Source organism: Dromiciops gliroides, chromosome 4, assembly GCF_019393635.1.
Source record: "Dromiciops gliroides isolate mDroGli1 chromosome 4, mDroGli1.pri, whole genome shotgun sequence".
NCBI classification, from domain to species: Eukaryota; Metazoa; Chordata; class Mammalia; order Microbiotheria; family Microbiotheriidae; genus Dromiciops; species Dromiciops gliroides.
Window position 1 is genome coordinate 289436862 of NC_057864.1, and position 16809 is coordinate 289453670.

Genomic DNA, 16809 nt, shown 5'->3' on the forward strand with positions numbered 1-16809 from the left:
AGGTTAAAGCTGATCCACCAGCAATCAACGTATTCTCTGGAACTACTACACATCTCAAAACAACAGGGCTTAACTTGGCTAACTGAAAGTAATTTAATATCATTAGTTCTTTTGAGTATGGAAAAATGTTCATCTTGTTCTTAATCTGGGATTCTGTTAATTTATCATTAAATTCATATTGAAATTAAACTCTTGGAATATGGTTCCAGTCTTGAACCCTATTGAAAATGCTCTCTCAAGATAAATGATATTCTAAATTAATCCAATTTGTTTAATCGAATTTGAAACCAGTGACTTGTGTTTGAATAGCAACTTTGCCACTTACTACCTGAATAACACTGAGTAAGTCATTTAGAGTTCACTGCTTTGATTCCGTTTTCCCATCTATAAAGTTGACCTAGATGATTTCTACCACTTGCAGTGCTAAATACTGTGATTCAATGGTCTTTGTTTTTAGTCACCAGGCTATTTTTTTTTTTTAACCATTCTAGGGTATAGCTTGCCACTAGCATTTCTCTCCCTGAAACCTCATTTTTTTCTTTCCCTCCATTAATCATATTCAATCAAGTCCTTTCAATTCTTGTTAAAAATGTCACTTTTTAAATTAAAACTTGTTTATGCTTACTATATTTCAGCAAAGAGTTTGATGGCTACTAAAGTCTCTCTACAAGGGAAAGGGAGGCTTGCAAGAGAAATAAATGGCTGTGCTTCCCTCCCCTTCACAGAATGGTGAAAATTTTGAGTTCCTCAATACACATTTTCCCAGATGAGGTCATACATGGCAACATTCTTCTGCCGTGTCTCAGTTCTCATTCTATAAACAAATATTCATTTCAAGGTCTATTTAGTGCCATTCCCCCCTTCCCCCCCAATTTTTTGTACATTTTGTTGGTGATTTCACTGCTTAAAATGGCCCGGTACACAAAGATGCTGTGATGTTCCTTACAAAGAAAATGTGTATTAGATAAGCTTTATTCAGGGATGAATTATAATGCTGTTTTATAAGTGACCTTCCTAAAGTCACAAAGAAAAGGAAAGAAATAAATTAGGATTTCAACCCTGATCCTTAACTCCAAAACCAATGTTTCCCACTAAACTATACAGTCTGTCTATTAATACAAATGAATTTCTAATTAGTGGAGGAAAATGTATAACTATAACATAATGAAGTGAATTTTGTTTTTCAAGAAACTTCTTAAAAACACTTTTTGGTAGGTCCTTTGGGTAAGTATCCTTATCCAAAGAACAAAGCAGACAAAGAGTGCAGAACAATTTAACATCACATCCCATACATTTAATCTGTATAGGTTCAAATGTAAAATGCTAGATGCAGTGGCATATATAATATATAATAATACATAATGATAAGTGAAGTGGATGATTTTTTTAAACATCCAAACCTTTCAACAAAATTATTTTCTTTACCGTTTTTTGTTTTTGTTTTTTTTTTGGTGGGGCAATGAGGGTTAAGTGACTTGCCCAAGTTCACACAGCTAGTAAGTGTCAAGTGTCTGAGGCTGCATTTGAACTCAGGTCAATCCAGGGCCAGTGCTTTATCCACTGTGCCACCTAGCTACCCCCCAAAATTATTTTGAGTAATAAATATGATATAAAACAAATAATAATAGCCAGTGAAAATTTTCTTTTATCAAGCTTCATATAAATTGTTATGCAAGTAAAAAAGAAAAAAAGTATTACAGTACAAAAAGGTAAAAAGTAATGAATACTTTAAAATATATTAATGGCTTTTTTAAAAAAAGAAAATATATATTGATCAATCATGGCAATGAAAGACTTACCTTCTATAAATGTTTCAATAACTTCATCAAAGCTAATTTTCACATATCAAAAACCAGTACAGCCATACTTGTAAATAAATCTGTTTACAGTTGATCAAAGAATACTTTTTATTATTTTTTATTTCAAAAAGTTCTTTTCACATGAAGTTATGGCTATACAGATAAATTTTAAACATAAGGATAAATTTGGCAGACATTCATAAAAATCCCATTTCACAAGTGAATTGTAATAAAATTGAAACATTTTAGTTTTAAAATAGCAATTAATTTTAAAGGAATACATTTTAATTATAAAATGTTTGTGAATTTAAGTGCAATTAAATATTTCATAGATGTATTTCAATCTGCATATAACATTGTACATCTTGCAGTTCACATTCTGTTTAGCCGCTTATAAATTTTAAACAAAAATACAAACTCAAGTTGTCACATAGAAGGATGGGACTGAAGTAAAAATGTTCTGATCCTTCTTTACAATCACTGTGCTATCACTGTTTATTTTGAAACTACCATTTAAATGCATGATTATGTAGAACCACAGGGGTTAGAGACATGAACACCGAAGTAAGCTAGAATGATTCCAAACTATTATGAATTTATTCTTTAAAGTAACACATTTAGTTGAATTCACAAGTGTCAGGGGGCCCACTGTGCTCAAAGAGCAATTGTTTAGAACATAAAAAACAAAAGGGTTTTTTTCAAGGTGTATTTTATCACTGACATTGTTTGGAACTGCTCATGCATGATAATGACAAAAATCAGAATAACTACTAGTCAGTTTTAATAGTTTTTAAATTCTCTATAGACGATGTATTCTCATATTTCTGGCACTCAGAGTACAGATCTCACCACCCTGCCCCTTGTACACCAGAAGCCAGATGACTTTTCTGTTGGATTTCAATATTAATGTCTCTTTAAAGGGGGAAAAAGTCTTGTATATATTTAAGCAGATGAAATACTTATAGAATTTCTATTTCTATTAACTGTTAAAATTTAAAATAAGATCAATGACAAGTTTCTAGAAAAATAGTAAAATTTGTAATCTATTTTTAACATAAGTAAAGAAATTGAATCAGAAAATTTAAAGACTTACTTGGGATTGTATACATAGTTCATGAATAATCTATATCAACTCCTAGTACAAAGCTCCTTTTACTAAAAAATACACTATTCAATTACACACACACACACACACACACACACAGCATTATGGCTAGACAGTAGATATATAAAAATGAAAAAAGAGAATCCTTGGCCTCAAATAACTATATGGAAGAAATTTTTTTAAATCGGGGGAGGTGGGAATGTTGGGGGACATGTGCAAAAGGCTGATTAATTAGATTCATTTCCAAATCAACTTGCTAATATTACAGTATTTGGTCCTTTTGTGGAGATACCTGAGGGGCATATCCTATTGAGGTATGGACATACACAGTAGTATCTTGTTGAGAGAACCGAGAAAACCATTGATTGGATTGGAAAAATAATGATTGGCTGACTGAGAGGAAGAACCTTTCTGTCATCTAGAAAAGCAAGTTGAAAAACCAGAATTTTCCCTTGGACTTTGACCTTTTCCAGTTCAGAAGATGCACATGACTCAATTGAGCCTATAAACAGGTAGAAAAACACAAAAAGCATTAAACAGCCTACTCCCCCTGGTAAGGAACTGAACTTGGGGTTATTATTGTACTTTGGAGTTACTAACTTCAAAGTTAGTTGCCAAATCCAGGGGCCTTTTCTAAATGCTCATTTTCTTTGACCTCTCTACATTCTTTGACACTTGATCACTACCTCCTCCTTGATACTCTCTTCTCTCAAGGTTTTCAAGGCCATTTTCTGTTCTGATTACTCATTCTGTTTCCTTTGCTGAGTCTTCTTTCAGATAATGCCTATTAATCCTAAGTGTCCTTCAGGATTTTGTACTGGGCCCTTTTCTCTTCTCCCTGCATACTACTTCACTTGATGATGTCATTATCTCACATAGATTTAATTACCATCACTACAGGATGAATTTCAAATTGACCTATCCTACCACAAACTCTGCTGCCCTCCAGTTTCACATTTCCAATTGCCTCTCAGACATTTTGAACAGGATATTCAGTAGACATCTTAAACCCGGTATGTGTAAAACAGAACTCATTATCTTTCCTCCTCAACTCCCCTTTACCCTCCCTCCCTACCTTTCCTATTACTGTAAGGGACAACACCATCCCTCTAGCTCACAACCTAGGAGTCATCTTGGATTCCTCACTCTCTTGCTGCCCTAACCCCACGATATTCAGTCTATCGCCAAGGCCTGTGCATTTCACATTTACCATGTCTTTCATTTACTCTGACACTGCCACCACCCTCATCACATTATGTGTAGATTATTGCAATAGCCTGCCAGTGGGTGTGGCTGCTTCCAATCTCTTCCCATTCCAATCCATCTTCCAATCAGCTTAAGTGTTTTTCCTAAAACAGAGGTCCAATCACATCACCAGGACCCCCTCAATAAACTCCAATAGTTCCTTATTGCCACCAAGAGCAAAAACAAAAATATTCTGGCATGCAAAGCCCTTCAAAACCCAGCCCCGTCCTACCTTTCCAGTCTTCTTACACCTTACTCCCTGACAAGTACAAAGGCAGTGCACATTCCATCTTTCAGCCTTGGGCATTTTCTCTGGCTGTTCCCCATGCCTGAAAAGCTCTACCCACTCCACTCCAACTACTTACCTCCCTGGCTTCCTTTAAGTCCCAACTAAAATGCCATTTTCTACTAGAAGCTTTTTTTAACCTCTCTTAATTCTAGTACCTTTCTTTTGTTAATTTCTTCCTATTTACCTTGTATATAGCTTGGTTTTTATGTCCTTGTTTGTTTATACTGCTCCCCACCATTAGATTCTAAGTTCCCAGAAGGTAGGAACTGTCTTTTGCCTCTTTTTATAGCCCCAGAGCTTGGCATAATGCGTGGCACAAAGAAGGTGCTTAATAAATGTTGATTGGCTGATTAGTTGGGGTAACACTTTGAAATTCTAATGAGTACATTTTTTTCCACAGTCTTTATGTTTCCCCCATCCATCTTGTGTTTTATAAACTTCCCTTTCTATATACCACAAGAATAAAACTACTTTGGGGGCTATTGAACAAGCTATTTTCCTTATTATTGGATATGTGTGAACCAAGTACTTCTACATTTCATCATCCAGCAGCAAGTGTTTTCTAAATAAATTCCTTTTGTCTTATTTTCAGGCTGTTAGTAGGGATGGTCTTGTTCTTATATAAATATAAATCAGTATCCATCCCCTTAACAGATAGTCAAAGGAAATGAACGAACAATTTTCAGACAAAGAAATCTAACAATCAAATAAAAAATAAGCTACAAATCACAAGTGACTGGTGCAAAGATTGGAGATGGTGCCTCTCCTCCAAAATAAAATAAATAATAAAAAAATAACAAGAGGAACAGATGGGAGGCTAGAACAAATCACAGGCAGGCAGGCAGGATAGTTTTGAATATTACATATTGAACTTACTGTGTATTATAAAAGAAAATTAAGATGTACTAATGGCTAATTAGGAGCTCCAGTAAAGTAGAATTTTGGCCTTTTCCTATATTGGAAGAAATCTCACTTTTACACACAATTTTCCTTTTTTTTTCAAGACTTATTCCATATGGGACTGATAGGGTCAGTGGCCAAACAGTTATGATTTCTCGTGTGTGTGTGTGTGTGTCTCCATTCATTCCTCATTATACTATAAGGGTTTTTTTTCTAACTAAAATCATGCAAACAGTCAAGCATATATAAGTACAAGAAATTCATTGTTATAATATTTATCAAAGAATTCCTTGTTATGTCTAGTAAAGTAGGTCTCTAAGCAAGAAGAATAATTAATTTATGTCTCCTGTGTTTTAGATTTAGACTAATTTAACAGAATAGGGGAAAAAACTGCTAACAAAACAAAGTAGGAAATCATGAAGAATTTTTCCTCTAGTTTTTCCCCCCTGTTCTGTAAGGGTGAAAGCAAAGAAAGATACAGCTTGTTCTTGAATTGCTTGGCTAAGGAAAGAAAAGCAATTTAACTAAAAGTAAAATTTCATACACATGTGTAAGTTTTTTTTTTTTTTTTTTAACAAATATCCTGATGTGTTTACTGCTGCTGAAAGTGAATACATCAGCCCCTCCCCTTCTTAGTTCAATAAAGAGAGGACACCAACAACTATCTCCTTAGTTGGTGGTCACTGCCCGACCATGTTGCCAGACTTTGGCCATCTGCCTCAACACTCTTCCACAGGAACAATACAGACTCTGCCCCTCAATCTTTGGGCTCTGCTAGGTGACCTTTTACCTTATCTTGTCCAGAGCAGACATCCACAGCATTTCTTGGGCAATTACATACCACAGTGCATCTTCTTGGGCTATTCACCTCAACCCTCAGCCACCAGAAAACACTCAGACTCTGCCTCTGGGTCCCTGAGCTATTATAGATGACCCTTTGATTTACCTTGCCCAGAACCAGGTCTTCACTTCACTTACCAGTTATTTCCAAACCATGCCATAGAATTCCTGTTCCTAGTTCCCCCTTATAGTTTGCTTTTTCCCAGTAGAATATGAATTCCTTGAGGCAAGTTTAAGCATAATGTCAGAAAAAGCTTCTAACATTTAGAGCTGTCCAAAGTAAAATGGACTGCTTTGGAAAGTAGTTCTTCCTCCCTGAAGGTCTTAGAGCATAGCATGGAGACGACTTGTGTTGGAAATGCTATAATGAATATCACTTTGGTATACAATTTGGGCTAAGGGACTAACAACATTCTTTCTACTTCCCTGATTCTATGATCCTGGAATTAGGAATTTCTTCTTGGATGATATTTCCCTTGCCTTGGTTTTACTTATTAAATTCTGACTATTCTTTAACATAAGACACTTATTCCATGAAGTCTTTTAGCCAGAAGTAATTTTTCCTTCTTTTGAACTTTAACACTCTGTACCCTTATGTATATGATGCCTTGTAACTTGTGACATTAACTGTATAACTGTGTAACACTAACTTGTGAACATGTCTTTTCTCTTCTAAACTCCGGGCTCTTTTAGGGGAAAAGATCATATCATACTCATCTTTTATCCCTCTCAGGGCCTAGCCCAGTACCTTGTTCTTTCGTGTTTGGATGAATTGGTGTTTTTTTCTTACTAGGTTTTTTCCTGCTAACAATAAAAATAAAACTCATATGATTATATCCATAGGAATAGATAAGGCCTTTGACAACATAAACTCATTCATTAAAAAACAAAACAAAACAAAAAACCAGCAAAAATCCTAGAAGTAAAAATACCTTTCTTTGATATGATAGAATTGTTCTTTAAAACCAAGAGCTAGCACTAATTATAAAATGAAGAAAAAAACAGGATTTAAGGATTTTTCCTTTAGTAGATAAAAAGCATTTATCTAAAACCATCATCAAAGCATTATTTGTAATGGGGATAAACTAGAAACCTTCCCAGTAAGAAGAGGTGTGAAACAAGGATGCCCACTGTCACCAATATCCAATATTGTACTGGAAATCCTAATAATAGCAATAAGAGAAGAAAAAGAAATTGAAGGAATGAAAACAGGGAATGAAGTAATAAAACTATTTCTTTATGCAGATGACATGATAATATACTTGGAAAACCCCCAAAACACAACTAAAAAGTTAGTTGAAACATTTATAATTTTAACAAAGTAGCAGGATATAAAGTAAATCCACATAAATCATCAGCATCTCTATATGTCACAAACAAAACTCTGCGAGAAGAGAGAGTAGATACCCCATTTAAAATAACTCTATACAATATAAACTACCTGGGAATACACCTTCCAAAACAAACCCAGTAATTAAATAAATAAAATTATAAAAAAGTTTTTATAAAAATAAAATCAGATTTAAATAATTGGAGAAATATCAATTGTTCATGGGTTGGCAGGACCAATATAATAAAAATGACAATTTTACCTAAACTAATTTATAGATTCAATGCCATGCAAATTAAATTACCAAAAATTACAGAATTAGAAATATAACAAAATTCGTTTGGAAGAACAAAAAGTCAATACCAAAGGAAATAATGAAAAATGTAAAGAATAGAGATTTACCAGTACCAGATTTTTTTTTTTTGGGGGGCAGGGCTATGGGGGTTAAGTGATTTGCCCAGGGTCACACAGCTAGTAAGTGTGAAGTATGTGAGGCTGCATTTGAACTCAGGTACTCCTGAATCCAGGGCTGGTGCTTTATCCACTGCGCCACCTAGTGGCCCCCCTCCCCCGGTACCAGATCTTAAACTATATTATAAGGCAGTGATTATCAAAACTATCTGGTACTGGCTGAGAAACAGAGAGGTAGATCAACAGAACAGAGAAGACAAGCAATTTACAACAGCAAACAAACATAATAACCTTGTATTTGACAAGTATAAAGACTTAAGATTTGGGGATAAGAATTTACTATTTTGTAAAAATTGTTGGGAAAACTGGAAAGGAGTATGGCAGAAACTGTGCAAAGAGCAATATTTTACACCATTTACCAAGGTGAGGTCAAAATAAATGCATGACCCAGATATAAAGATATTATAAAAATATGGAATGTGTTACATATTGGGTAGATGAATAATTTATAAATAAATGAGAAATAGAAAGTTGAGTGTAAAACGTATAACTTTGATTATATTAAATTGAAAAGGTTTTGCACAAATATAGCCAAGGTCAGAAGAAAAGCAGAAAATCAGGGAAAAAATTTTACAATTTCTCAGATAAAGGTCTCATATCAATACATTAAGTCAATCTCCAATTGATAAATGGTCAAAGGATATGAACAGACAGATTTCCAATGAAAAAAATCAAAACCATTTATAGTCCTAAGAAAAAAATGCTCTAAATCATTATTGATTAAAGAAATGCAAATTAAAACCACCCTGAGATATCATTTTAAATAGACCAGACTGGCTAAAATGATTGAAGGGGAAAGTGACAAATGTTAGAGGGGACAAGGAAAATATTGCTCTTTGCACAGTTTCTGCCATACTCCTTTCCAGTTTTCCCAACAAAGTACCAAGTGGTTATTCTACAAAACAAAACAAAAAATTTCATTTTGGAGCATCAAAAAAAGTTATAGCTGTGATGAATGAAAAGCCCAAGAGATGGAGTTTCTGCATAATTAATAATCAATTTATTAATTAGGCTAGCAAATAATCAATAAATTGATGGTCAGTGGTCTTTCTTGGTAACCAAAGACAAAGACTGTATAGATCATCCAGTGCTTAAATACCTTTGGAAAAGTGGGTGCCTCTGACAGGTGAGATCAACCCTGATTGGTGAATAATCAATACGGAGTAAAGAGAAGGAGGGCTGAAAGCCTTCAGCTTCTCCATCTGAGAATGTGGTTTCATCTTGAGATTCAGCTGTGTCCAGCTATCTGGACAAAGGAACCCACCTCCACTCAAACTCAACAATGGGGGTGTATTGAGGACATAAGCCTAATGTTGGAATTCACCTAGTTTAGATCAGTATCAGAAGTAAACTCTCCAGGGCAGCTAGGTGGCACAGTGGATAAAGCACCAGCCTTGGAATCAGGAGTACCTGGGTTCAAATCCGGCCTCAGACACTTAACACTTACTAGCTGTGTGACCCTGGGCAAGTCACTTCACCCCAATTGCCTCACTAAAAAAAAAATTTTTTTTAAAAAGGAAGAAGTAAACTCTCCAAGGGGCAGCTAGGTGGCACAGTAGATAAAGCACCAGCCCTAGATTCAGGAGGACCTGAGTTCAAATTCAACCTCAGACACTTGACACTAGCTGTGTGACCCTGGGCAAGTCACTTAACCCTCATTGCCCTCCCCCGCAAAAGTAAGTTCTCCAGTTGGGTGGGGTCATGCCCAAAATTAAGAAAGCATATACTGGAAGAATATGGGTGATCTCCTTTATCAGCAATAGTTTTAGAGACTGACTGACCTGCAAGTGCTAGTCCCTGAATGAGGAAATAAAGGGAAAAAACCTAAATCCTATTTTAATAATTGGTTATTAATGGAATAGGAAGTAACCTCTAAACAGACATGTTACCTAAATAGAAAAGGTTATATTAAACTTTTGAGTAAAAGGAAAAAAGAGATACCCTACACAAATATGACTAAAAGAAAATTCTTAATCGCGCTAAGAATATTTGTGACCATAAAAATATAAAGGCAAAAACTTTGAGTATATAAAATTTAATTTAAAAAACCTCTTACACATTTAATTCAATATACTCTGAAGAAAAGCACTTTTGAATTGTTTGAAAAAAAATATTTCCAGAAAATATCTGTGATAAAGGGGTGATATATAAGATATTCAGGAAATTGATATAATTCTATAAGACCAAAAGCCATTCTCCAATAACTAAATGAGCAATGGAGATTAAAAGGCATTTTACAAAGGAAGAAATAAAAACTATCGACAACCTTTTGAAAGAATGCTGCAAATCATTAATAACAAATTAATAGGACAAAGATTAAAACAACTTAAGGTGTTACAATGCACAAATCAGATTGACAAAGATGACAAAAGATAAAAATGGTAAGGGCAGAAGAGGCTGTGGAAAAGTAAGAACACTAATTATATACTGGTGGTGGAGGTGTGAACTGTTCCAACCATTCTGAAAAACAATTTGAAATTATTCTAAACAAGTAATTAAACTGCCTACATATAAACTATTACAAAGCGATACTATGACTAGTTCTATACTTCAGGAAGGTGAAAAATGTAGTGAAGATCCATATGTACTAAAAATAATTACAGCAGTGCATTTGAAACATTACTGAGAAATAACAGCAATATTTTAAAAAACAGTATCAATAAAAATATTTTCCTTTGACAGATATTTAAGAAGTTCATAAAGAATCAACATGACATAGTAGACAGAGGAACAATTTTAGAGTCAGAAAGTGTTGAGCTCAAATCTTACTTGAAACACTTACTAATCATGTGATCCTGATCATGTGAGCAATTCACAAGACTTTATCAAAAACAAGTAGTCAATCTGAATTGATGAAGGAAGTTGAAAAAAAAATTCCCTCATACTAATGAAATCACAGATTTGTTTACTTAGGTGCAAACAAATGGAAGAACTTTAATAATAATAACTCCTAAACACCACTATCTCTTATTATTCCCAACCCACCCCCATTCCATTCAGGGAAGGAAAAGTGATAGGAGTCGTGTCATACAAATGAAGATTTGAAATAAAGGAAGATAAATGTTGTTATATCTTTCTATTTAAGACAGTCAGTATTCTAGATTTAAACTCCATGGTTTAAAGCAAGAAGTGTAGATTTAGAAATACAATCCATTTCTACACAGAAAAACTACTAGACAAGAAAAACTATTAGATTTGAGGACATGTATGTCCTGGTGTAAAAGGAAATATCTCTTAGTAAAGAGACACCCCTAGAGTTATTTCTAAAAATGATGGAGAGAGGAAAGTAACTGACAATACCCAGGCTATGATTTAGTAAGAGGCCAAATGAGCTCTGGCTCCATAGAAATGACAAGTATATTGATTAAGTATGTAAAGCTTTCACAGGTGACTAAAAACTCTCAACTGGGTCCTATATGTTCATTAAATGAACATATGAAAATCCCTTCAAGGTTAAGATTGTATCCCCAAAATTTCATGCTTGGAAAGGAGCTCAGAGTCAGGAAGAATCCAGGGAAATGAAAAGATTTAAAAGAGAAGTCAAGGCCAGTAATCCCTCATTACTTCCCTGTGACTAGTACCTAGTAAATTGTCTAGGTTTAGGAATATTTGGAGGGTAAGGCATTGAAGGCATGAAGTAACAACCAAGAGGAAATTTGGGAACATCCCTAGGAACAAAGGACAAGTCAAATTGAGAGTGTATGATGTAAGTGATGGTTTTCTGTACCATTCTACCCTTTTATGCAAATATAAAAATTTCCTAAGTGCTTTTATGCAAAATTTTCATTTAATCTCACAATTTAAATCCTGTGAGACAAAGATAGATATTCTTTATATTCTAGACTGAGACCAAATGGAAGGTTAGTTACATGTTATTTAATCCTAGGAAACCATGAGGTAAAACAAAAGTAAAAACCCAAGTCTGTTTATGGTACTTCTTTTAGGATAGCTGGGAATTCTGTTAATCTTCTACAAGGCAGAATTTAAGAGCCTTTTATACACCAGCTGCCTAAGTTCAAATGTCATAGATTAAGGACCAATACCCACTTTGCCTATGGTAAAAAATTAAAGAAATCTTGTATACCCAGGGGAAAAAATGATTACTGCAGTTATATGCATGGTCATAAAGGTAATCACAACACTGATCTTCACCCTTTGACCCATGGCCTTTTTAGAATATTTTCAATTTCTTCACCAGAAAAGCATTTGCCAGCAAAAGGAAACAAATCCCAGACTCAGATACCTGACGCTTACTAGCTGTGTGACCCTGGGCAAGTCACTGAACCCTCATTGCCCTCCCCTCCCCCCCCAAAAAGGAAAGAAATCTATTTTTCTCTTGTGGGACAATATTCAGCTGAAACCAGGTATGTTATATAGTGTCTAAACTACAACTATGAGCTGGAAGAAAGAAATTAGATAACTGGTTTTCTAGTCACTCTTGGGGATAAAAGGATAATGCGCCTCCTATTTTAGTTTGAATTCTGAGTGGTGTGATATTTACTAATGATGTGACCTTGATATCAATGGTCACAGATGATTCAATTCCATGAGAATAATTAGATTTACTTTGGGTTCCTGGCACCTTTCTTTCAAATCAGTGCCAAAATAGATGTTCTGTTTTGCCCAGTAGTCTGTACCCTTTCTTTTGCCTTCTTTCTCCTAAAGCTAAAGCTTTTACGTAAACATATAATGAAATAAAGTTATAGCAAACTATAACAAGATCCTCTAGTTAAGTTACCTTGATGAATTAGAATAGGTAATAAGGAAACAAAACTATCACTTTTTGCAGATGATATGATGTTATACTTAGAAAATCTTAGAGAATCAACTAAAAAGCTATTTGAAATTATTAACAACTTTAGCAAAGCTGCAGGATTCAAAATAAATCCACATAAATCATCAGCATTTCTATATATTACTAATAAAGTCCAGCAACAACAGATAGAAAGAGAAATTCCATTTAAAATAACTGTGGCCAATATAAAATACTTGGGAGTCTACCTCCCAAGACAAACACAGTAACTATATGACCAGAACTACAAAACTCTTTTTCACAGAAATAAAGTTAGATCTAAGCAATTGGAAAAATAGTAATTGCTCATGGGTAAGTAGAGCCAATATAATAAAAATGACAATCCTACCTAAGTTAATTTATTTATTTAGTGCTATAACAAACTATCAAAAAGTATTTTATAGGACTAGAAAAAGTAATAACACAATTCATCTGGAAAAACAAAGGTTCAAGGATATCATGGGAATCAATGAAAAAAATACAAAAGAATGTAGTCTAGCAGTACCAGATTTCAAACTGTAATATAAAGTGATAATTATCAAAACAATCTGGTACTGGCTAAGAAATAGAGAGGTAGATCAGAAATTATACTATAGTAAATGACTATAGTAATCTAGCATATGATAAACCCAAAGATCCAAGCTTTTGGAACAAAAACTCATTATTTGACAAAAACTGCTGAGAAAACTGGAAAACAGTATGGCAGAAACTAGATATAGACCACTATCTTACACCATATACTAAAATAAGGTCAAAATGGATACATAATTTACACATAAAGGATGATACCATCAACAAATAAGAGAGTATGGAATCATTTATCTGTCAGATTTGTGGGCAGAGGAAGAATTTAGGACCAAAGAAGATATAGAGAATAAAATAAAATGTAAAATAGATCATTTTGATTATGTAAAATTAAAAAGCTTTTGCACAAACAAAACTAATGTAACCAAGATTACAAGGGAAGGAGAAAACCGGGAAAGAATTTTTAAAGCAAATATCTCTGATAAAGGCCTCATTTCTCAAATATATAGAGAACTGAGTCAAATTTATATAAATACAAGTTATTCCCCAATTGATAAATGGTCAAAGGATATGAACAGGTAGTTTTCAGACAAAGAAATCAAAGCTATCTATAATCATATGAAAAATGCTCTGGATCACTACTGATCAGAGAAATGCAAATTAAAACAACTCTGAGGTATCGCCTCATACCTATCAGACTGGCAAATATAATAAAAATGGAAAATACTGGATGTTGGAGGGGATGTGGGAAAGCTGGGATGCTAATCCACTGTTGGTGGAGTTGTGAAAAGATACAATCATTCTGGAGAGCAATTTGGAATTATAACCAAAGGGCTATAGAACTGTGCATACCCTTTGATCCAGCAATACCACTGCTAGTTTCATATCCCAAAGACATCTCCAAAAGGAGAAAAAGACTTATTTGTACAAAAATATTTATAGCAACTTTTTCTGTAGTGGCTAAGAATCGGAAATCAAAGGAATGCCCATCAATTGGGGAATGACTAAACAAACTGTGGTATATGATGGTAATGGAATATTATTGTGCTGTAAGAAATGACAAACAGGATGACTTCAGAAAGGCATGGAAAGAGTTGTATGAAATGATGTATAGTGAAGTGAATAGAACCAAGAGAACACTGTGCACAGAGACAGAAACACTGTTTGATGAAGAATTGTGAATGACTTGACTTTTTTCAACCATACAATGATCCAAAGGACTATTGCTGAAACATTATCCACCTCCAAATAAATAACTGATATTGATGGAACACAGACTGAAGCATGCTATTTTTCCACTTTCTTTCATTTTTTTCTTTTAATCAAGTTTTCTTGTACAAAATGATAAATATAGTAATGTTTTAGATAATGATACATATATAACCCATATTTAATTGTTTGCTGCTTCAGGGAGGAGGGAGAAGAGGGAGGGAAAGAGGGATAAAAAAATGAAACCCAAAACTATAGATAAAAATGTTTATTACAAAAAAAATTTACCTTGATTACTAATCCTTCCTCCACACATGTCAAGGTAACATACCTAAAGCACATCTGACCATTTCCCCTTCTACCCTCAACCCCATTGCTCAAATGGCTCCCATTGCCTCTGTCCAGATTAGGGCATGCCTACTTAGGTGTTGAGGAAACTATTTTGGCAATGAATAACAGTATTAGCTACAAAATATTACAGAAATATGCTAGGATTAAAAAGTGCTACTCGGGGCAGCTAGATGGCGCAGTGGATAGAGCACCGGCCCTGGAGTCAGGAGTACCTGAGTTCAAATCCGGCCTCAGACACTTAACACTTACTAGCTGTGTGACTCTGGGCAAGTCACTTAACCCCAATTGCCTCACTAAAAAAAAAAAAAAAAAAAAAAGTGCTACTCAAATGATCCTTTTCCTCTTGGAAGAATAGTTTTTGAGTTTCTATATAAAGCTGAGGCACTGTATAAAACATGGGAAAAGTCATTACGATTATATTATTTAAACTCCATTTACCTTCAAGGGTCGTAGGGCACCACAAAATTTTGTCCAGCAGCTCTTCTCAATGAATTCTAGGTGCCTCTCTCTCCTTTTAAGCGTCCGTAACTTTTCTTCAAAATGTTTTAAGGTCCGTCTATCCTTTGCTGGTAGAGGGCGACCATCCTTGTTCTGCAAAAAAAGCAGAATAAATGAAATGCAGAATGTAATCATTCGTCCATAAAGTTACCAATTACTTTTAGCATGTCTGAAAATTAAGGTATATGATTCACAAATACACCATATATGTGTGTGTGTTTGGAGCACTTTCGAAATATAACAATGTGGAAATGTCTTTATAATGTATACAGTCAGAATCAGAGAATGGAATTGTAAGAAGTTTTAGAAATCATCATCTCATCAACACTCTCATTTTAGGGGAGAATAAGGAGGGCTAGAATTGTACATTAGATTTAGCCAAAGTCATATAACTAGTTAAAAGTAAACGCTGGACTAGAACTTGGGTCTCCTCTCTCCCAGTTCAATAATCTATTATACAACTAACTACTAGAAAAGACAATTCTGTCAGTGTCTGAGTCACAATCAGATAAGCATTAGAAAGAAAGCTGATTCTAATTTTAATAAAATATTGCCTAACCTTTGATTTAATTCTTTGAATGTGCTGTTCCACTTCTTCAATATCTTCGGTGTTCTCTAAGCGTTCATATGTAGCACTTCGAGTACCTTTTATTAGATTTAGGGGTAAGGCTGACATACCATAGGCCTAAAACAAAAAGATAAAAGAGAATTGAAAGCATGTTTACAATTCTGTTCAAACAAAATTCCATATTATTTCACAAGTCTAAAAGTATACTTTATGCTTTTAGCTTTTACTATCAGTATAGAAAATAAATTTTCTTAAGGGAATTGAAAAATTAAAATTTCAGATTAAATTTCTGGGACTTTAAATGGAAAGGAAAATCTTATCAGTTTAAACTAAGCAGAAAAAAGATCAGTGTTAACTGGTAAAAATTTCAAATTATTAAAAATGTCATAAATAATTTTTTTTTATTTTAAAACTAAAAACAATTATTCAGAAAAGGGTTTCATAATTTACTTACTACTCCCTCCCTCCCTCCCTTCCTTCCTTTCTTCCTTCCTTATCTAATCTCTCCAGTCCCTCAACAACTGCCTTATACAGATATAGACATATAAACATACTTCTATCTCTATAGATATAATATATGTATACATACACACATCTATGTATACATATACATATATGCATGCATAAATAAACCACAAAGAGATAACTAAACCTATGGGAGCTGATGAGATCACCAATGGAGATAGCATAGTTAGGGAAAAGAGAAGAAGGCCCAGGATGGCTGAATCAAGTCACATTTCTACCTAAAATATATTAATTTGCTCTCCCTCCAGACCAGACCCTCCAACATTTGCCATTTTCCTTCTTGACAGCTTAACTAATCTGATGGGTATGAAGTAGAACCAAAAAGTTGATTTGATCTGCATTTCTCTAATTATTAGTGATTT

The 16809-nt window shown here is 34.2% G+C and overlaps 1 protein-coding gene across 1 annotated transcript in view; it reads right to left on the reverse strand.

The window, feature by feature from the left end:
• Positions 1–16809, reverse strand: part of LMBRD1 (LMBR1 domain containing 1) — a 198061-nt gene that overhangs the window by 63960 nt on the left and 117292 nt on the right. Inside the window, 2 exon segments of the mRNA XM_043963134.1 lie at positions 15295–15447; positions 15914–16039. Of these exon segments, the coding sequence (XP_043819069.1) occupies positions 15295–15447; positions 15914–16039 (279 nt within the window).